The sequence below is a fragment of the Branchiostoma lanceolatum genome, chromosome 17 (genome assembly GCF_035083965.1).
Source record: "Branchiostoma lanceolatum isolate klBraLanc5 chromosome 17, klBraLanc5.hap2, whole genome shotgun sequence".
Taxonomy (NCBI): domain Eukaryota; kingdom Metazoa; phylum Chordata; class Leptocardii; order Amphioxiformes; family Branchiostomatidae; genus Branchiostoma; species Branchiostoma lanceolatum.
The window spans coordinates 6,450,647-6,472,190 of record NC_089738.1 but is presented as its reverse complement, the minus strand read 5'-3'; the positions used below and the strand labels follow the sequence as shown (position 1 = coordinate 6,472,190).

The following is a 21,544-nucleotide window of genomic DNA, read 5'->3' as shown; positions in this document are numbered from 1 at the left end:
CTTTCCTTCTTTTCCTTCCCTATTTTCCTTCTTTTCTTTTCTTGTTTTTCTCCCTTATTTTCCCCCTTTTTCATCCCTTTTACTAAATTTTCTTGTTCTTTCCTTCCTTTTTTCCTCACATTTCTTCCTTCTTTCTGACATTCCTTCAGTCCATTCTTTCTTGAGTTAGAAATGCCTTTAGAGGCTTTTTTAAACAGGTGGTAACACCGAGGCATACTGTAAATAACTTTTTATCATAATTCTATTCACATTTCCACTGCCTGACAAAAGCTTGGATATAAAGTTCATTTACTGCCCCAAGTCTTTATCATCGATTATATATGTATGAATGATAGTTCTCCTGTAACCAGTTCTGTTTTTTTGGTTTTTGTAGGGTTGTTCCAGGTGAAGAGAGTGACTTTGAGGAGCCACGGAAGGGGAGAAAGCGCCCTGCAAAGGGTGCTGGGGGTGCTCCGGTAAGTCTACTCATTTACACTTAGGCAAAAAGTTTCTCTAGATCCTATGACCACATGTTCGTTCGTTCATTTATTCGTTCAGACCTTTTTTGTACTTAATGGCCCATAAGGCAGCACGTTTCCTAGCTTTTTCAGTAGCAGGGTATGATTTTATAGGTAGGAGTTGCTAACCCTTCTCCTTCAATCTGCTGGAGGCACTTGCTTGAATACGGAACCCCCGCATCCTTTAAAAAAAGATTGGTGCAGTCCTAACCGAAATGTCCTGCCCAGGATTGAACCGGGGTCTCCAAGTTAGCAACTTATTAGAACCAGGAGCTCAACTACCAGTCAAGCTATAGGAAAGCTCCCCTATCACGTGTAGTGTTTGGTATATTTCTGTCCAAGATATGCTTCTTCACCAAGACTTGAGTGTGGTTGATCTGAGTTCTGCTCTTTTCAGTCTGCCAAGAAAGCCAAGACACCGGGTGGTAAGAAGGGGGCAGGAGGAAGAACTCCCAAGCCAAATGGAACGGCCACCGAGGAACAAGCGGTCACCCTGTTTGAGGTGGTCAAGCTGGGCAAGTCTGCCATGCAGGTATTATGGTTGAGAAACATAGCTAAATTACTGCAAATCTGAAATGTTCGCTGTCATTTACTTTTCTTGGTGACCTCTCCACGGTGAAATCAAAGCCCAGTGAATATGCATAAGCAGCATTTATATTGTATTGCTATTGTAATAAAGAATTGTTTCAACGGCAAACTTGAAATAAGCAATAAAACTCCGTTCCCTCCTTCCGCAAAATGAAGTCCTCACAAAAATAATGGAAATGATTTATGTTGTAAATTTGTATTTAACTCTCTCTAGTTATGCTTGAAGTTACTGTAAACGCATTAAGGCGAAAATTGAGTGTTTGCGATGGTTTTAAGTTTGCGACAGCGCTATAGTTACATACTACCACAGTATTGAACAAATATTTGCGGTGGTTTTAAGTTCACGGTGAAACGGTCGCCGCGAAAACCGCGAACATAAAACCACCGCGAACATTTCTGCATTTACAGTAATATCAACCATCGTGTTTCTACTGTTTCTCTCCAGTCTGTTGTGGATGAGTGGATTGACTCGTACAAACAGGACAGAGACATGGCCCTCCTGGATCTCATCCAGTTCTTCATTCAGTGTTCTGGCTGTAAAGGTAAGGAAACTTTCTACTTCCCTCTTATAAACACTGGAAGGAACACTTAAAACTGTATACCTGTCCTTAGTTCATGTAAAGTTTCTTTTGAACTCTTTATCCGTGACCCCTCCCCAACTTCGACCTTGTTGAAAAGCGGCCATGTGGCTGAACAAGCATTCGAAAGAAAATAAAGGCTTTGACTTGACTTGAAACTATAGAATCAACTATAGAATAGAATTTTCCCAATTTTCATCTGTCCCTATTTCATAATTGATTTAATCTGAAATGGTACAGCAAATGATACCTAAAAATTTAGGTGCAAGGAAAAAGTTTGAAACTTCAAAATCTCAGACAAGTAATACAACAAAGGTTTTACTGTTTTTTCTTTCACTTGAAATGTTAAGAATATGCTGCATACCAGTACATGATGGTACCTTATGTATGTAACCTCATACAAGTATCTAGGTGCATCCACAGTCAGCTGCAGTTTTGGCTGCCGGAAAGTGCACATGTACTCAGTATTTCCAGCAATAAGAATAGATAATTTGATTGTCCTTGCTAATTGTTCCAGGGGTTGTGACAGCTGAGATGCTACACAACATGGAACATTCGGACATCATCCGCAAGATGACTGAAGAGTTTGACGAGGTTAGTTTAAAGATTAACTACGATGTTGATAATGAAGGCATTTATTATGCACCTTTATGATATTATAGGTCCTTTTGTTGGTGTCTATAGCTGGAAGTTTGTATGTGTTAAATCAGTCTGAATGAGTGTATGGATGTACATTGTCTTAAATTTGTGTCTAATTTTGTTGTCATAAATTTGCATCTAATTTTGTATGTACAGAATGCAGGCTTGCCGTATGTTTTGCATGATAGACACTTTGCACAGTACACGCGCATTTATATCTAATAATACAAATGATATATGTGTCACGGTCATTGGAGACTACCACATTTATTTATTTATCTATTCATGAATCTTTAGGTTGGTCCTTTCAGTTAACTGAGTATCTGATTTCCAAGGGAAATGTAACAATTGAATCAGTAACTGTTAGTTAACCCTTTTGCTTCTTGCTAGATGGCTATTTATAGGGCATAATGTACTCAGGCAATGTTGGAGATAGATTGATGTGATTATAAAGATCCTGGTTATCTATTGGACAGGCTACAGCAAGTAGAGCAGTGGCTACATCAAGGGAAAACTGGTGGCAAAGAATGATTGATGAGAAACTTAAACATAAAAAGCAGGAAGGGAGATGATAGGGACGGTAATGATAGAGAGCTGTGGACATGGATGGTGATTTATTGATAGAAGAAGATTAGAGGAAAAGGTTTGAGTCACGAGAGAGTTGGAAATGGATAAGAGAAGGTGTGGAGAATAAATGAAATGGTAGACAAGAAAGGTATTCTTGTGTTGGCAATGATGAGTTGGTATAAATGCTTAATGGCACAACACACCAGGATTGCAGACAATCTACAATACTTGGCTGTATTATGCCATACCACGTAATTGATATTGATTGATATCTATCCTGAACTGTCTTTGAAAGCTTTCGGATACAAAGAGACCCCTACCTATACGTTGAGTTTCATTCAATAGTTTTAGGAAGGAAGAATTGTTAGATCCCCTATACTAGTATGATAAGACTGAAGGCTAACTGCATAACCATAAGACTAAAAATTTTTTTATAAGTGTTGAAAACCCACCTTGGAGGCTTAAAAAGTACCATCTCCAAGCAGATCTTATAGTGTACCATTGTAAAGTTTTCTGACCAACTGGCTTTTGTACCAGTCCTCTGATTTAAAGGACAGTCAGAAAACGCAGCAATTGTCCACCCTACATCTGCTTGGGGATTAGTCCACCCAACATCTGCTTGGAGATTTGCCAGAGTGGCCCTAAATGGCTGTGCCTGTGTTCCCGTGCAGGAGACAGGCGCACTGCACAAGAAAATGTTGACCGCGTCCTGGGTTCTCCACTTCCAGTTACCTGACCTAGTATGCTACCTTTTTGAGTTGTTTGTGAGGCTTCTCCAATTTGATTACTCGATCCCGGATCTACTTTTATTCAAATAAAGTATAAGACAGTTGATGCAATATATTGCCCTTTCTTAGTTCTGAAAAAAAAATAGTAAGAAATGTGTCCAACAAAATCAAATGACCATCTTGTAACTAAATGTAATTTTTATATGCATAACAACAGAAACTCCTTTTTATATAGTACCTTGATCCAGCAATAAACTTAAAACGAACTAGTTCCCCTTTTTACAATGTATAGCCTACTAATACTTGTAGTTACTTGTTTTCTTCAATTTGGAAATCCTGGATTCAGTTGTTCGATTGGAGCGGCCTGAAGATATATGCAACAGCAGTATGCTACCTTCTACGAAACATATATGTTTAGTGTCGGTTATAAAAAGATAACTTACATATTTGAATAGCGATGTATAACAGAAATGTAGCATATTGTTTGTGGCATTTTGACACATGATAGTGGTGTGCAATGTAGCAATATGTTTGCGGCTAGGATTGGATTGTCACATTTTGTAATGCCTTGGGCTTAAGGTTAAGTGACTTATCCTTCTTATAAATGTACTGGTGTGATGTTTGAGAATGATACAAATTTTGGCAACACCTCTGGGGTGGAGCCTTTATTGAGTAAATAATGTCCTAAGTTTTAAAGTGCAAAGCAAAATATGCCCACCAACCACTGGCTGCATATTGCTACATTGTACCTAATCCCAACCGCCACATGAACTGAGGGCAGTGGTTGGTGCGCAACATTTCTGATGCCGATACATTTTGTTTTGCTACAGGACAGTGGTGACTACCCGCTGATCATGACTGGGCCTCAGTACAAGAGATTCAAGTGAGTTTATCTTCTTCTCGAGTAAATTGACGGCGGAGCCAAGTTTTAGGCTTTACCCATAGCTTAGTTATGATCTTGGGTAATGCTGCTATCATTTTATGTAAGGCGACAACTCTGTAAAAGTTGTGCAAAATATAATTTTCTTTCATGTATCTCGTTAAATGTATGATTTGACATGCCCTATGAATGTACATTTGTAGATGGTAAGTAGATTGCACTTAACTATAAGATATGATTTTATCAGTGTATGATGTACTATGCTGTGAATGTAAAATGAAATGTCATTTTCAAACATGCTAAGTACTTTGAAACACAAATTTATGACCAAGTGGTGTCATAAAGGTTAGGGTGTTTGGCCCAGAACCCAGAGGTTCTTGGTTCAAATCCTGACATGCCATCGATGTTGTTCCCTTGGGAAAGGCACAACTTCCCTCACTACACCCAGGTGTAAAAATGGGTACTTGATTTCGGTTGGGGAGGTAAAAGGCGGTGAAAGGAGAGGGTTGGCCTCCGTCTTCTGACACCGTGCCCTAGACACAGTGGATAACAACCCACTGCCCCTACGGCCTCAAAAAGGCTATGGGACTACCTTTTAACAAAATTTATCCTGCATGGTGTTGTAATAGCGCGGACAAGAGAATTGTGGAAGAACAGCTCTTCAGTAATCAAGTTGGAATTGGATGTTTTTCAAATTTCTGTTGAACTTTTTTCAGGAACAACTTCTGTGAGTTCATTGCTGTCCTGGTGCGCCAGTGTCAGTACAGCATCATCTACGATCAGTACATGATGGACAACGTCATCTCCCTCCTGACTGGACTGTCTCACTCTCAAGTACGGGCCTTCAGGCACACAAGCACACTAGCAGGTTAGTGCCTTACCAATAGTCACATCGTGTATGTTTTGAGGATTCTGTATATAAACAGTACAGCATTGCCATACATCTTCAGTCAGTTAGTGCTGCTATTTTTGGCGATGCCTCGGGAGTAAAGGCTTTTGCGGGACTGTGGAACCAGGGTTCCCCAATGGGCTCTATGGATTAACAATCACCTGGTAGCTTTCCATTATCCATGTCAATCAATATTCATGCTGTCCCAGTATAAAAAACACTACTACTAAAGGAGGGCATCTGATGTCTTTGTTTTCTTAGTGTAGGACGTCCTGAAGACTCCATGAAGCCTAGCTAGCTAATAAATAGCCTGGATAGAATTATTCGTGGAGCTAATGTTTTTTGTTATCTTCAGCGATGAAACTGATGACAGCCCTGGTGAACGTGGCCCTGACCCTGAGCGTGAACCTGGACAACACCCAGCGCCAGTATGAGTCGGAGAGACAGAAGGCGCAGGGCAAGCGGGCCAGCGAGAGGCTGGAGATTCTCATGCAGAAGAGAGCAGACGTGAGTGACAGAAAATTTGAATTTCTTAAAGACACTCCTAGTCTTTTTTGGTGGGTGACACTGCAGTGAGAAGATCACAGTCCCAAATGTGAATTTGTAAAGTGCACTGTAAGAAATAGCTTAGAAATAAAATCCCAACAGCCTGCACAAAAAGACTTGGTAACTCATTTATTCACCAGGCCAAGTGCCTTTGCAACAAATCAGCCTGTTAAGGTTAAGTCTATCTATGCAAATTTAGACCAGGTATACCCTTTTCAATTTTGATATTGTCCTGTATTTATGCATATAGTGTTTTTGTAAAAATCAACGTGTCACAGTAGAGATTGGTATATTTTTTGTACTGTACTTCTACTAATTGATTTCACCATGAAATTAAATTGAATCAAATAAGCTTGTATCCACCTTATCACGGTTCAGCTTACAAAAATGTCTTTCTTTTCATCTACAGCTTCAAGAAAACCAGGAGGAAGTTGAGCACATGATGAACTCCATCTTCAAGGGAGTCTTTGTTCACAGATACAGGTAAGGCAAGGTTTCTTGTTGTTAGGGTTAGTGACTTATTGGCTAGTGGCCCTGCCTATGGAACTAGAAGCTGTGAGTTTGATCCTGGCTGTGTCGCTCATCCAACATGCATCTTTCCGGAAAGGATCGAAGTCTTAGGACGGGGCGTTAAGCCATGGTCCACTGTTCATTGTACTTGTCAAAAAGAGCTAGGGGAATTTCGCAGGTACAATGAAACTGTAAATACACTGCATAGCGTCTGTCTTCTGTCACGACCAGTCGAACAATAGCTCTTCAGTGAGCTAAACTGGATCAACATTACTTTTACTTTCACTTTTCAATTAGAATCTAAAGTTTGGGTTTAGATATCTAACAGGTTGCAGTTCTGTGTCCTTCCAAAAGGTAATTTACACCAATTTCTTCACTCAACTCAGATAGAAATGAACACTGTGTATTTCCCTTCAGGGATTCCCTCCCTGAGATCCGTGCCATCTGTATGGAGGAGATCGGTACCTGGATGAGGCAGTACTCCGACACTTTCCTGGCTGACAGCTACCTGAAGTACGTCGGCTGGACTCTGCATGACAAGGTCAGTAGTCGTAGCTCTCTACTGTCTTAGTGTTGTTGCCAAGGGATTGTAACATTTAAAGATATTCAACTCCACTTCCCCAGTTTGAATACATCATCATGACATTGTATAGTACCGATAGATTTATGTATTTGGAATGGTCTTATCACAAGGGCTATTTTGTGGATGGGAGTGAAATATCTTGCTTGGAAATGTTCTAGTATTCCTTGATTAACAATGTATAGCAAAACTTGGTGCTTACATTTTCTACTGTACTCAGAAGTGGAAAAAATATTTATCACTGTAGGTTAGGCCTACTAGAATTCTTGTGTTTTGAATATATGCCTTAATTCTTGGGATAGAAGGACTTGCAACTGGGTACAGTATACAGTAAGTCATCCTATACATTTATATTTCCCTCCATACAGGGAAAGGAAAATATGTTGTTTTTGCTCACTATAATCATCCCATTAATTGGGGGAATATTTTGTGTATTTGCTTGCAAATATTGCCTTTACCTAGTTCTTAACCATTTTCTAATTCTCTTAAACATTTCTTTGTTCCTTAGGTAGGAGAGGTGCGTAAAGGGTGCATCTCCACCCTTCAGGCGCTGTACTGTAACAAGGAGAACGCTCAGAAGCTGGAGCTCTTCACCAACCGCTTCAAGGACCGCATCGTCTCCATGACTCTGGACAAGGACATGGACGTCTCCGTACAGGCTATCAAGCTGGTCACCATGATGTAAGGAAACTTCTGTCTTGTCTTCCTTAGACTTTAAAGTGAATTTTGAAATATCCATGGTGGGTTTTAACTTTTATGTCAAAGTTTCATGTCAAAGTTATCAAAGCGTTAAGCTTGTTACCATGCTGTGAAGTACCTGATTTTTTTTCCTTCTCAGGTTCTTAAGGTGTTTAAACTTGTCCTGGATCCCTGCAATGTCATATACAGTACTGTCAAACCAAAAATGTCTGGTCTATGTGGACAGGTGGTCACTAAAGACAGTTTTTTTAATGCTTGTGTGAATGGGAAATATTCTAAGGGACCACCAAAAAGTGGTTACATTGGCTTTATGGTCTTTATGTAGAGGTAGTCTGTGTAGGTTTAACTATATGCTAAAAGGCAGATTGGTGGCAATCTTTGTAGCACTGACAAATTTTGGCACAGCTTCAGGAGCAAGCCTAATAGTATATTATTCTCCTTCCTTCCCAGTATGAATGATGACATCCTCACCAGTGAAGACTGTGAGAATGTGTACCAGCTGGTGTACTCCTCCCACCGCGCCGTGGCACAGGCCGCGGGAGAGTTTCTCAACAAGCGCCTCTTCCAGCAAGACGACTCGGGCAAACAGCTGAAGACCAAGCGCGGAAAGAAGAGGAGCCCCAACACACCACTGATACGGGATCTCGTGCAATTCTTCATAGAAAGCGAGGTATTTAGGTCTCCATTTCTTTATAAGTGTTAACCTACTGATAATACATCTGAAAAATGCAGGATCTTTTGTTTTGTATTGATTTCCTTTTGTGTGGTTGATTACAGAACATCACACAAGAGTACACATGGTCAAAAGTAAGAGTTTTTGGCGACATCTCAGGAGTGAAGCCATTTGGTAGAATTGGTAGTTAAAAAAGTCGAGGAATTTGCTTTAGGTATTTTCCTAAGGGATTAATTTTTGGCTACGCCTCAAGGGAGTAGTATTTGCACTGAGCAGGGAAGACCTTGAGTATTCTGCTGTTGTAGAATGGAAATTAAAAAAATGTTGACCATGAAATTTTGCCCCTCCCCCCAGCTACATGAGCATGCGGCCTACCTAGTAGATAGCCTGTGGGAGACCAATGAGATGCTGAAGGACTGGGAGTGTATGACTGACCTGCTTCTGGAGGAGCCAGGGAGGGGAGAGGAAGGTCAGTTCTACTCTTATCAGAATTCTTACTCTAAGTGTTACATGTACAGAACTGCAACAAATTATTAACAATGATGTTGAGATGGTGGAAAGAAAAGTGGTGACAATCAGTGCTTTGGTCATGTGGTTGCATTGTAGAAAATGCTACAAGAAGGGCATTTGTTTTCCCTTTGATATTGTGTATTTTTTCATCATTCATCTTGTTTATGGAGACTATCAGTAACTGTTGTTACCCTCAGTCAATGCCTTCTTTGAAATGTTGATGAAGGTTAGACATCCAGGTAATACAATATGCCAGAAATAGTTACTCAAGCAACTGGATAAAATTTTGAAACGGTCAGACGTTTCAGACAGCATCCACTATCTTTCGTCAGTGACTAAGGAAAGATGTGGCAGAACCAGGTTTTATACCAAAACTCTGAATAAATATGAAGTTAATGAAGTGAAGACAATTTCAGATGGTTCAATAGAAAGTAAGTCAAGACAAGGTTGTATGCCCATGACTTAATTAGCTCCTGTTGTTTTAGGAGATAATGTTGTTCGTCGCGTTATCCCTCATTCAATCTAGAATCCACAGATATCCTCGACTGTGAATGCAGTTGGGGAGTTAGAGAAGCAATATATTAGAGAATGTACAATCCTACCCTCAACAGGAAAGGATGTCTAGGTGTCAAACTTTCAGGCACTTGGGATAACACGCTACAAGTTGAAACACCTGCCTTCTCAGAAACTGATACATTATATTATATCTGTAACCAATGTAGATTGCGTGATAAGACTAAAGTTGTGCTCATGTTTGAACGGTTATTTTTCTCCTGATTAGTTCTGACGGACCAGCAGGAGACTGCCCTGGTGGAGATCATGACCTGTTGTATCCGACAGGCCTCCGAGGGAATCCCTCCCATCGGCAGGGCTAGCGCTAAAAAGGTAGGCTTACAACACACTTCTTAACTACACAAATGAACATGTCCATGTACTTGCCTGTATGCATATCTTTGACTTAATCAGTTGAAAGAAGAGAAAAACTGTTCATATGTAGTGTCTGAAGTCCTTGGCTTGTAGTAAATAGTAGTGTTGAATTTTCCTTTTCTGCTTTATATTATAAGTCTAGTACTAGATGTATATTAAGGCTGAGAAAGGTCATATGGACATTTGCCCTATGCAGATGAATTTCCAATAGAAACGATAATTGACACTGGCAAGGGACTGTAGCCTGTAGTTTTTAAATCAGTATAGACTTCTGATTTATCATAATACATTGTATTGTGTTTGTGTAATGTTTATATTTGTTGTTTTCTGTAGGTTCAGACAGCCCGGGAGAAAAAGCAAATCTACGATGACAAAGTCAAACTTACAGAACACCTCATACAGACACTGCCAGCACTTTTAGGCAAGGTAAGGAAGCAAAACTGTTTCTTTTTTTCTTTCAAAAGCTTTTCCAATGTCACAAACTATCAAAGAAACCAGTTGAATAATGTATGAGACAAAGAGTCATGTCACGTAGTGTATTTTGGCTAATGTATTTTTACTACTTTCTCACTACTCAGTATGCTGTTGATGCGGAGAAGGTTATCAACTTGCTGTGTATCCCTCAATACTTTGATCTGGACATCTACACAACCAGTAGGCTTGAAAAGGTTAGTACATGTTAGTACACGTTGCAACAGATATTGTCTTCACAGTTAATTTTCACACCATTGACGACCAATTCAAAGCTGAAGATCTTGATATGTTTTGTTTGACAGTCACTGAGTGCAATTCCTAGCGGTAAGAGTAGAGCTATGTGTATGCTGTTTAAAGCTTGGATTGTTAAGAAACATTTCCTTACTAAAGACATCTCTTCATGTAGCTATTGAATCCCATGCCATGTGAACTATTGTCAATTTTCACTTAGAATAAATGTGTTCTTAAAATGGGGCCAATTTTTACAAGACAGTAACTATTTTTTGTCAATGACTTTTTTACTCGAGTGACAAACACTTCTGTTTATTTCAGCACTTGGATCTTCTCCTGAAGCACATGCAGGATATTGTAGAGAAACACGCAGAACAGGAGGTTTGTACTTAAATGTTATTTGTCCAGTTTAGTTGAACTTAAAATCTTCTGACTTCTTCATCATAAACTGATAAATACTGTAAATGCAGAAATGTTCGCGGTGGTTTTATGATCGCGGTTTTTGCGGCGACGTTTCACCGTAAACTTAAAACCACCGCGAACATTTTTGTCCAGTACTGTAGCAGTATGTTACTATAGCGCTGCCACAAACTTAAAACCACCGCAAACACTCCATTTTCGCCTTAGCGCGAAACAAAAACCACGCAAAGTTTAATGCATTTACAGTATCCCACTGACTATGATAAATTGTTCAGGATTAGAAAAAAACATACTGTTGTTTTGTGACATTTCAATTTTACAAGAAGTAGATAGTACATGTTAAAGTCTCAAGGAAATTTTAAGGTAACAAATTGCAGATCTGAGCTGTTTTTCGTTTGCAGGTGTTAGAGGAGTGCAGTAAGTCGTTCATGGTACTGTGCAGTGAAGACTATCCCATCCACACCAAGGCCATGGTGTCTCGGAGTGGCCTGTTCGACGCCCTGGTGCAAAAGTTCAAGCAGAGTTTGGACACATTCTTCCAAGAGGTACCACTTTCTATAGTTCTGTATATGTCAGTTACTATATACTGTAACATTATTTCTCTCTATGTCATACCTGGGCCAGGATAACATTTGGTACAGGTGCTCCAGATTGGTTCGTTCTTTACGATATCTCATTATCCCACAGGCTTCTATAGAATAATTCAAACACACTTTCACTTGTCGAAAATTGGAATGGGGGATTCGGACATGGAATTGGTGGTTTTACATTCTTTCTTTGAGGACACTAAATTTTCTCAACTTCTGGCGCATTTCGCATTGCTGGCAGTGGTACCTCTAGGTTATGCTGGTACCTCGGGTGATACAGAATACAATATGTCATGTTGTCTATTTACATCTATTCATAGAATCAAGAAGTTAAATTGTAACAGGAACTTTTCTTTCCAAAATAAGAATGAAATTATTGTAATTGTAACCAGTTAGTTTGTTATCCTCATTTGTTTAACCATCCATCCATCCATCCATCCATCCATCCATCCATCCATCCATCCATCCATCCATCCATCCCACTCACTCACTCACTCACTGACTCACTGACTGACTGACTGACTGACTGACTGACTGACTGACTGACTGACTGACTCACTCACTCACTCACTCACTCACTCACTCACTCACTCACTCACTCACTCACTCACTCACTCACTCACTCCTCTGTCCTTTCTTTCCCAAGGGTGAAGAAGCGGACGAAGATGATGTCTTCAACGTGACGTCAGCCCAGAAGAGACTGATGGAGTTCTACAAATGTCACGACCTCTCCGCGTACGACCTCTTCGAGAAGTTCATCTTTACCATCAAGACAGCTAACGATAAAACCTACATTCCACAAGAGGTGAGTTTTCCTTTTTTTTAAGTGGTCATATGTCTTTCTATGGAAGCGGTGCGTCTCTGTTTATCCAGTAATCACTAAGTGCTTTGTCCAGATTGAGCACATTAAAGGGGAAGGACTAGCAACCCGTCCCTGTAAAAATACACCCTGGTACTAGAACAGCAAGGAAACTTTCTGCCCTATGTGCCACTAGGCACTACAAGGGTCTGAACGAACGATTGAACGCTTTATCCAGAATTTTTTTTTCTCTTCACTGTTCGTTTTGCTCTCGTGCCTGCTTCCCTGTAGACATTTTGATACTTTCCTCACAATGAGTCCAAAACATGTTGTGTTACCTGTATTGCTTGTGTACTGCAATCTATTGAGTGAGTGTTTTGTTTCCCAGATCCTAGTTCGCTCCATTGCGTGTGCTCATATGGACATCATGTGGAGGTTCTCTAGACTTGATGAACACGACCCAGACAAGGTAAGGTGTATGATTTTGTTGTAACTTATTCCCTGAGAGGTAAAAAGTCTGGCTAAACAAAAGCAAGATCCGGAAAAATTGTGTGCAGTGGCCTGAAGATCACATGCTTTGTTGAATCGTTTTTTATGTTTTTTTTAAATTTATCAACAGTATGTGACTGTGTGTAGACTTTCAAAATTTGAAGGATGGAATAATATAAATTTTCATAAGGCCACACCAATTTATTTTCTTGGTTAACGGAATAAAAAAAATGACCAAAAAAATGCTGGATTGGAAAAACAACATGAAAACAGAATCTCAGAGGACTGTTTGTACTTTTGGTGCACACAGTTTCAGGGAGTGAACAGGGTCAGGTGCAAGTTTTCACCCCAGCCTTCTGTTTTCATGATTTTTTTTGTTGCTAAAATTAAAAATCAAAATCGGCTAACCAAAAAATTAGATTGGTGTGGCCTAACCTTTCATCCTCAATGCTGTTATTTTTCTCTGTGGGACTGAGAGGGTCTCTAAGCAGTATGGGTTAGGGGGTGAAGTCTGCCATCTCTGATTGCCTTGTTTGAAGATGTTTTTTTCTTTTTATGCAGAATGATATCAGGACAATCAACAGTTGTGTCAAAACGTTTCTGGAGTTCTGTAGCCAGTTGGTGGAGGGTTACGTCGACCCCACCATCCAGGAGGAGGCCTTCATGTCCATCGTGGACATACTGGTCGTCTTCGCACGACAAGTCGCGGCCAATCCCGTCATGAAGAACCTGATTCACCACTCCGACCCCGTGACGGAAATCCGGCTGACGTCCCTTCTTGGAGACCGGGTTTTTGTTGGTCCGGAGGAAGAACACCAAGCTACTGGTATGTAACAGTGTTGCTGTAAATGCTGAAATGTTTGCAGCGGTTTAAATTCGCGGTAGGGAGAAAATGGAGTGTTCGCGGTGGTTTTGAGATCTCGTTTGAAACAATGGTAGCGCTACAGTCACACAATGGAACGACTTTTCGCTGTGATTTTAAGTTTGTGGTAAAGAGTTTACCGTGAAAACCGCGAACATAAAACCACCATGAAGATTTCTGCATTTACAGATTTTTTACCTGGATGTCTAACCTTCATCAATGTAACAGCTTCAGTTTTGTATTTTTTTGGCATGATAAGTTGTATCCTAAGTTGGTGTCAACTTTAATGGTTTTAGGATAACTTCAGCCACTTAGAGTAACGTTCATCAGGCTATGGTAGCAACTTGTCACTAAATTTGTATAGGTTGTTAGGTAGTAGGGAGAAGGTTAAAACCAACATGTCATGCTACTGTCTCATGACACAGATGATGAGGAAGATGAAGCCAACAAGATAGAGGCGTTGCACAAGAGGCGAAACTTGCTGGCTGGCTACTGCAAGCTGGTGGTTTACAACATGGTCAGCATCAAAACAGCTGCAGATATCTTCAAACACTACATGAGGGTAAGTGTTAACCAGCAACTGGTCACTCGTTTGAAAATATACGGAAAAGATATTTTGGTGGATTACATTTTGCAGATCTTGGCACATTAGCACACAAAATTTTTGCGTATTATTTGGCACACTTTTGACAGATAAGAGGTTCGGTGGGCGTCACTCCACCGTAAAAACAGTTATGTTGTGGTAAGTGCCTGCCCAAGGGCACAACGTCAGTGCATGGCGAGTTTCGAACCCGGGACCTATTGGTTCTGAGCCCAACACTCAACATGCCTTCTTCAGGATCAATAATGACCAATCACTGCTGACCGTAAACTCGCAAGAGTTACAGACACGTGACTTTATTGACACGTGTCATTACGTGATCATTATTGATCCTGAAGAAGCCGACAGTGGTCTTCGAAAATTTGATCCGTAAATACCTTAGTTTAGCACTGTAATATGATTACTACCTACACAGATGAGCTTCTATTATAATCTATAACTGTTCTTTGTTTTCCAGTACTATAATGATTATGGTGATATCATCAAGACCACACTGTCGAAGGCTCGAGAGATGGACAAGGTCAACACCGCCAGGACTTTGAACCTTGCACTCACCCAGCTCTTCCAAGAAGTGAAAGCATCTCAACAGCCGCTTGATAGGGCTTCACAGGCTTTCCTGTCTATCAAGGTCATCTTCTTTATGCACTGCATATTTTACTTTCATTAATGGTGAAATGAAATCATTTATTTATGTAGAAATAGTTGTTAGCAGTTACACCTAGCTTCAGAGCCTCAGTGCAACGTGAACTAGTCAGTATTGCCCTGATGAAGATGACAGACAGTCGTCAAAACATCGGCTCTTTAAAATACTTGGTTGTGAATAAAAAGAACCTTGCTATTCAGTCATTCGCCAACCTGATGAAATTGTTCACGGATAGAAATAGAAGTATGACTTTAAGTTCCTTTGTGATGAGGTGCTTCTAATGTCTTGTAAAACATATTGATTTTGCTTTTATGTGGATAATTTTTGGTCATAAAATGCATTCATTGCTTGTGATATTCCAGATATCTGCTTGTACGTTGCATTTTAAAAGCATTCTATATGAAAATGAAAATAGCACTAAGCCACATGGATAGGCATAAGATAGAGAGTACTTGCTATATATCATATTTGGCTATACAAAGTTACATGCATTCAGTAAATGAAAATATCTCGTTAACTGGAGACAAAGCAACGTGTAAATACTACCACTAACATTGGAAGTAGGAGTAACAATTATAAATATGACATAGAAGCTATGCTGGCTTGGTTCTCTGAGTGCTTTTAAATTTTTAGGGATATACTCATATAGAAATAGCTTCTTTGGAAGGAAATGAAGTTATTCCTTGATAGATGCTGACATATCATTGTTGACCTTGAATTCCAGGAGCTGGCGAGACGATTCTCCCTGACCTTTGGTTTGGATCCAGTCAAGACACGGCAGGCCGTTGCAGAGATTCACAAGTCAGTCTCCCTCTTCAACTTACAGACATCTTGTCCTCCAACATATTTTTCTACTCTCTGTGTTTCCTTTCTATGCGTCTTACAAAAACAGTATCGCTTTTGGATAAGTATGATGGAAAAAAACTTTTCTGAGCTTGCATATAAGTTCACTTTCATGAGCTTTTAAAAAATGATTCTTCTTTCAAATGTGAGTTTGTTTTAAGAGATGCTCTAGTAACACTAGGAATGAATTGCTTTGTTTTTTACAAGCAATAAAAATGTATTTTGGGATCAAACTAGGGAAGCTAATGTCGGTCTGTTTGAAATGTGGACTTTCCATATATGTTTTAAGTAACACCAGGAATTAATAGCTTGTAATAGACCAATCCCGTAGCCCCACCTACCTAGGTCAAAACGTAGAGTTGCAAAATGAAAACATGGAAATACAAATTATTTGACAGACATCTATCCACTCTCTCATTGGTCAAACCAAAACTTGCCACTCTCTCATTGGTTAAGCTGTTGATTGTGATGGACAGTCAGGATCAGTCTAATAGACTGCTTGGATTTTCTATCAGTTCTCACCACACAACGACATCGCATCTTTGCTCCTTGAATGCCGATGTGTAATGGTATAGTGTTATTGAAATTTGTGTTTTTCAATTCGAGTTTCAAGTCTATAAAATGCTCTGGGTGCCTTTAAGTTACATGAGAATCGTGTTGAACAAACCTTGCGGTGTTGTGTCCTATTTCCCAGGGAGGGGATAGTGTTTGCCATCACTCCGCTAGACGACCCCAACGACAAAGAAGGCCCCCCTCCGTATCTGAGCTTCCTGGAGATTCTGGCTGAGTTCAGCCCCAAGGTCATGAAGCAAGATCGCAAGACCATGTAAGTACAGGCTCGGTACCGGAATTCCTGATTTGTTAATGGTATTCTACTGACTTTCACTGTCACTAGTCAACCGCTAGAATTTCATCATGGCAAATATTTGAGAGAACATTGGAGACAGATATATTTGTTCCCACCATTTAACTTAAAAGTAGTAAACTACTCTCTTTCCCCGCAACTGCTAAGATTACTGACTGCAACATTAAGATGTGGATTTACAGTACACTTTGATCTATTTGTATAGGCTGTGTCAAGTAAGTTTTATGGACGACATCCTCTACAGAAAGCTTCAGTTATATAAAGAATGTAGACAGTGTATTAGGTACTTTTCTAAATTCAACGTACCTAGGACAGTAGGAGAATGTGCAAGTTTCAAACTTAAGACATTTTGTTGATCAGTGTATTTGACGTCTGGCTCTTCTGAAATACAGGATGCTTTGCTTGAAACATCCTGTCCAAAGGAGTCTAACTCTTTCTATTAGTGTGTCGAACTCAGGGTTCTAGACATGCCACTACTAGTATGCTAGTATGCTCTTTAAGTATATTTTCTTTGATTTCTTTGTAAAGGGTGTCCAGAAGACGCCCTGACGCCTTGCTAGCTAACAGTCTGTGCTGTATAATGACAGATGAAAACCTTCTCCTCCCTGTAGATTAAACTATCTGGAGAGCAAACTGAGGCCAGGGATGATCAACAAGACAGACGACCCCTGGCTCCCGCTGCTAACCTACCGTAACAGCCTACTGGAGGGCGAGCACGGGTCAAAGGTCGTTGCCAGGGGGATCCGAGGTCACGGGAAGAAGGGAGGAAAGAGTCCGTCAGAAATGGCTGCCAAGAGGAAGCTAACCATGGAAGGTAGTATGACATATTCTTTTGATTGTTGATACCTTGAAAATTTATTATTTATCAAATCCCATCATTAGAATGTAGACGTAGGACCTGTCATAACAATTAGTTTCATCTGAAAAGGCGATATGTTATGGTATGTAGATGTTTTGAACGTTTAATGGCTTCAGTTTTTGACAAAAAGAATTGTCTCCAGTCAATGTTTTAGGTGAGACCTTTTAGTTGGTTGTTAGCATCTTCAAAGTTGAAATTTTTTGTTCTAACACTTCCTTTTCGTGTGTTAGAACGAAAAACTGAACTTTGAGCAAACCTTCTGGACTTGTTAGGATCCAGTTTGAAGCATGTACCTTTACCACAGCTTACCATCCGGTGTAGTTTGAATGATGACATGATAATTCCCACAGTCGATGACACCCCACACAGAGCCAGGAGACGATCATCCACCACCCGAACTCGGAGGCAAAGCTCAGGAGTGAAGAGAAGGACCGGCAGTAATTCCTCATTGCTATTGTTTGAGTTCCTGTTCAGTTCAAGTTCACGTTTCACCACACAGCTACTAACAATGGTTTACCTTCAGTTTGTTTCATTCAACAGCAGTCTTTTGTTTCTTTGGGAGGGTTGGACAGTACATTGGTCCAATTGCCTGGAGCAAGTGAAAGTGCAGATCTGACAAGTGCATGTCCTATCCTACTGGCCAGAACAATTTTTTCATGGGTAGATATGGGCCCTGGCCTTCCAAATATGGGTTTTATGATATGCAAGTCATGTCCGTATGGTACTGCAAAGAGATATTTTTTAAATTAAAAAATAAAAGGATTTCCTTGCTGCAAGTAAAAATGCATAGAAATCTGTCATTCGAATTCCAAGTCTGTGAAAAGTTGATTCTGGCCAGTAGATATTTGATGTACTTGCCCTATAGTATAGGGGTTTTTAAAAACTTGTCCAACCCTATTTCATTCAACAGCTTTCTTTTGACTTTTTTGGGGGATAGGAAGGGCAATTTGGGGTATTGCGAGTCCTGTCTTTTCTAAGGCCAGGTGGCCTTCCTTTCATTGGAAAGATGTTCCCAGATGTATTCAACATGTGAATAATTGATGTAGCCACTGGCCTTCCTTCTAAGATACATATTCAAAGAAAGCATAGTGTTCTTTTTTTAATGATCATAGATGCTCTGAACTTAAGACACAAGGAAAGAAGACCTTATTTGGTACTAAACCTACACACATACGATGCGTTCCAATCATTTTCAGACCATCATACATTGTACACTGTGTACTAACATTTTCAGACAAGCAGCCACCCAGGGACAGGAGTTCCAGCAGGATTGCGTCACCACGTACTACCTCCAGGAGAGACTGGGAGTTTAGAGATGCTGAGAATGACAGTTGGACGCAAAGTAGCCTGCTTACGGGGTTATTCTATTAAAAGAGTTTCAGTTTGGGATGAATGAAAATTTTTTGATGTTTTGATGGTGGTGGCACCATTTTTCTGTCTGCACATTTCACCCTGAAACTCTTGAAATGGAATAACCTGAAATATCTTTTTGCTGTTTTGTTCTGTTAGTTGTTCTGTTGAACAGTTATCTGCTCTCTGTATTTACAATTTGTTCTTTACAATGATAGTCTCTTTCAGATTCATTAGCTTGTTGCTCTGTAGGGATCCATGGTCTACAGTCTACACATTTTCTAAATGCTTATTATGTCTACAGTACCCCATTCCTTGGTCATGGATAAGAAATAGTACATTTTCTTTTGTCACAGTGGCCCTTTTTTTACCTATTGCACAGTATCTCTTTCTTCACCATATGTAAGATAGTCTTGAAGAAAAATAACATCCTCTTGTTGTTGGTTCATACAAAAAATAGAATCCTTTAAAAGTTGACATCTGTTGATGTTGTCTTGTTACCTTGGCCAAGAAGGTTGTATGTTTTCATCACGAGAACTAAAAATTGCCTGGATGGATCGTCTTGATGTTTTATGTGGGCAGGTCTTGTTGGGACCTCGAAATGATTAGATTTTGGGCCCCTAGCTGCTTTCTTTGGTACTGCAACAGAACTTCCGGTGTTTATATCTCGTGTGCTGGATAGGGTTTGAGGGCCCTCTAGCAGCTTTCTTTGGAACTGCAGGAGGCGTTTCAGTTGCAGACTTTGAAGCAGGATAAATCAAACAGGAATGAATGTTTTTTTAAATATTTTTTTCTTGTTCTTGCAGCAAATGAAGCCTTTGCCGGCAAGACCCCCAACCGCCCTGGCCATCCCCTCCACACGTCCACAGCGGTCAAGAGGAGAAGAATGGACCCGGAGGAGGGCTCGGAGCAGAGCTCAGAGAGGGACGAATCAGAACAGGGCTCAGAAAGAGAATTTGAGCAGTATGTCAACATTAATGTCTTCTAGTACTGACTTAAAAGCAGGGCTGTCTCCAGGACCCGTCCCTCCATCCCAGGACAGACATTTACCTGTGGGATGGAAAACAATTTCACCCAGTCCGTCCAAAAAATCTGAACTTTATAACATGAAAATGTATTTTCATAAGCTTAAAATGACAGATTTAAGCAAGAAAATGAATAACATGGGCTCCTAGATAATGATTGAGACGGGAAAAAATCTAAAGCTTGAGACAGCCCTGATTAGAAGTAAAATTTATGTTAGTGTACTCATCGTTGACAGAACCAACTTTGAATTTTAGTACATTTTGCTGCTGAAAAATATAAAGTTCAGCTAAACCTGTATGTCTGTATCTGCCTTGAGCATGTTGAATTGATTACGGATATCAGGTCTTCTATCCCTTGCTCTGGACTTCATGAATTTGGATGTTTATCTCCATAAAACAGGGACTTTTTAACAGTAAACGACAAAAGTTAAAATCTTAGTAGACTAGAGGGACTCAAAATTGTACTCTATGTTTCTGTAGTACCGGCAAGCCAGCGCTGTCCCAGGGGTCATGGGCGCAGGTCAGACACCACGACAGTGCCCGGAAAGGACGTGCCAACATCAGCTACTCCACTCAAGGCAGAAGGGGAAGGTAAATATCAAGATTTTACTTGTTGAACTTGAAGTATTTCCCCTGTATTTTTAGATGTACCATAGTGTTCTTCCTCTTCTTGTTTCCAAAGAAAATCGGCCAATGGTTGTGCTTGGTTGTGAAGGGAACGTACAAAGATAGATGCCTTCTGAGTGTGTACAATTCGTAGCTTGCTTAGTCCAGTGGTTAGCGGCCCTGCCTCTCGAACTATAAGCCTTGAGTAAGATACTACAGAAGAGTCGCAGTCCTTAGGATAGGATGTTAAGCCTTGATTCACTGTTCATTGTGCTTGTCAAAAAGAGCTAGGGGAATTTCCCCGGTACAATGAACCTGTAAATAGGATACATAGGGTCAGTCGTCTCTGTCACGACCAGTGGAAGAATAGCTCTTCAGTGAGCTAAATTGGTTCACTTCATTTTCACAATTCATAGGTTTCAGTCATTGTAGTTATGTATGTTTGTTTTCCTTGTTCTCTGCTTGCAATGTAGTGGAGAGCACCATGGGTGAGTAGCTTTACTGCACAACAAAATATGCTTTTACGCTACATGTGCTGTCTTCACTTAATCGTAATCTGCCTGCCATTTCCCCGTCTTTCAAGTATTGTCGGCACTTGTAGATGGTTTCGTGGCGTGGATAAAAACAGAAGAGACAATTTACAGGAAGTCTTCTGACATATTTTCTGGTGCTACGTAGTACTCAAATCATGATTTATGCCAATCAACTATTCCTTAACCTCAGGGGTAAACAGATGCCAGTTGAACCTGAACCTGAGGAGGCTGATGACAGCGGGGATGATGACGACATTGCAGACTTCGATACAAGCGACATGCACATCGGACAGGTAACTCTTACTCCTGCACCTATCATAACACAGCCTGTGTTGTAAACTTTTCCATCAGCTGTAAAAGTATGGTGTCAGGTCACTTGTTTTGTCATAGCCTCCGATTCCCTTTGTACCTGCTTCAGTGTCATGTCTTTTCTAGGTCGTCTCTTGTTCTGTGTCTGTAGAGCGTTTTTACGCAACGTCAAAATTTGTCTGCCGCCATCTTGGTGTCCCTATTTGCATTTTAGTGAATCTTTATTTGAACAGTCAA

General features: G+C 40.3%; 1 protein-coding gene across 4 annotated transcripts in view; it reads left to right on the top strand.

Annotated features, from left to right (window-relative positions):
* Window positions 1-21,544, top strand: part of LOC136423705 (cohesin subunit SA-1-like) — a 40,055-nt gene that overhangs the window by 14,265 nt on the left and 4,246 nt on the right. For 2 of the 4 annotated variants that reach the window (XM_066411986.1, XM_066411983.1), the window contains exons 3-31: window positions 374-455; window positions 895-1,029; window positions 1,531-1,627; window positions 2,181-2,257; window positions 3,541-3,609; window positions 4,428-4,480; window positions 5,194-5,345; window positions 5,722-5,873; window positions 6,322-6,395; window positions 6,840-6,963; window positions 7,511-7,683; window positions 8,152-8,371; window positions 8,729-8,843; window positions 9,666-9,769; window positions 10,145-10,237; window positions 10,390-10,479; window positions 10,838-10,897; window positions 11,338-11,481; window positions 12,170-12,328; window positions 12,711-12,791; window positions 13,373-13,637; window positions 14,099-14,235; window positions 14,732-14,902; window positions 15,642-15,718; window positions 16,455-16,586; window positions 17,237-17,439; window positions 19,641-19,797; window positions 20,340-20,450; window positions 21,189-21,291. In XM_066411986.1, the coding sequence (XP_066268083.1) occupies window positions 374-455; window positions 895-1,029; window positions 1,531-1,627; window positions 2,181-2,257; window positions 3,541-3,609; window positions 4,428-4,480; window positions 5,194-5,345; window positions 5,722-5,873; window positions 6,322-6,395; window positions 6,840-6,963; window positions 7,511-7,683; window positions 8,152-8,371; window positions 8,729-8,843; window positions 9,666-9,769; window positions 10,145-10,237; window positions 10,390-10,479; window positions 10,838-10,897; window positions 11,338-11,481; window positions 12,170-12,328; window positions 12,711-12,791; window positions 13,373-13,637; window positions 14,099-14,235; window positions 14,732-14,902; window positions 15,642-15,718; window positions 16,455-16,586; window positions 17,237-17,439; window positions 19,641-19,797; window positions 20,340-20,450; window positions 21,189-21,291 (3,610 nt within the window). Of the gene's footprint in view, window positions 1-373; window positions 456-894; window positions 1,030-1,530; window positions 1,628-2,180; window positions 2,258-3,540; window positions 3,610-4,427; window positions 4,481-5,193; window positions 5,346-5,721; window positions 5,874-6,321; window positions 6,396-6,839; window positions 6,964-7,510; window positions 7,684-8,151; window positions 8,372-8,728; window positions 8,844-9,665; window positions 9,770-10,144; window positions 10,238-10,389; window positions 10,480-10,837; window positions 10,898-11,337; window positions 11,482-12,169; window positions 12,329-12,710; window positions 12,792-13,372; window positions 13,638-14,098; window positions 14,236-14,731; window positions 14,903-15,641; window positions 15,719-16,454; window positions 16,587-17,236; window positions 17,440-17,834; window positions 18,116-19,640; window positions 19,798-20,339; window positions 20,451-21,188; window positions 21,292-21,544 lie in introns of those variants that run through there. The other 2 variants (XM_066411984.1, XM_066411987.1) reach the window with 2 other exon arrangements.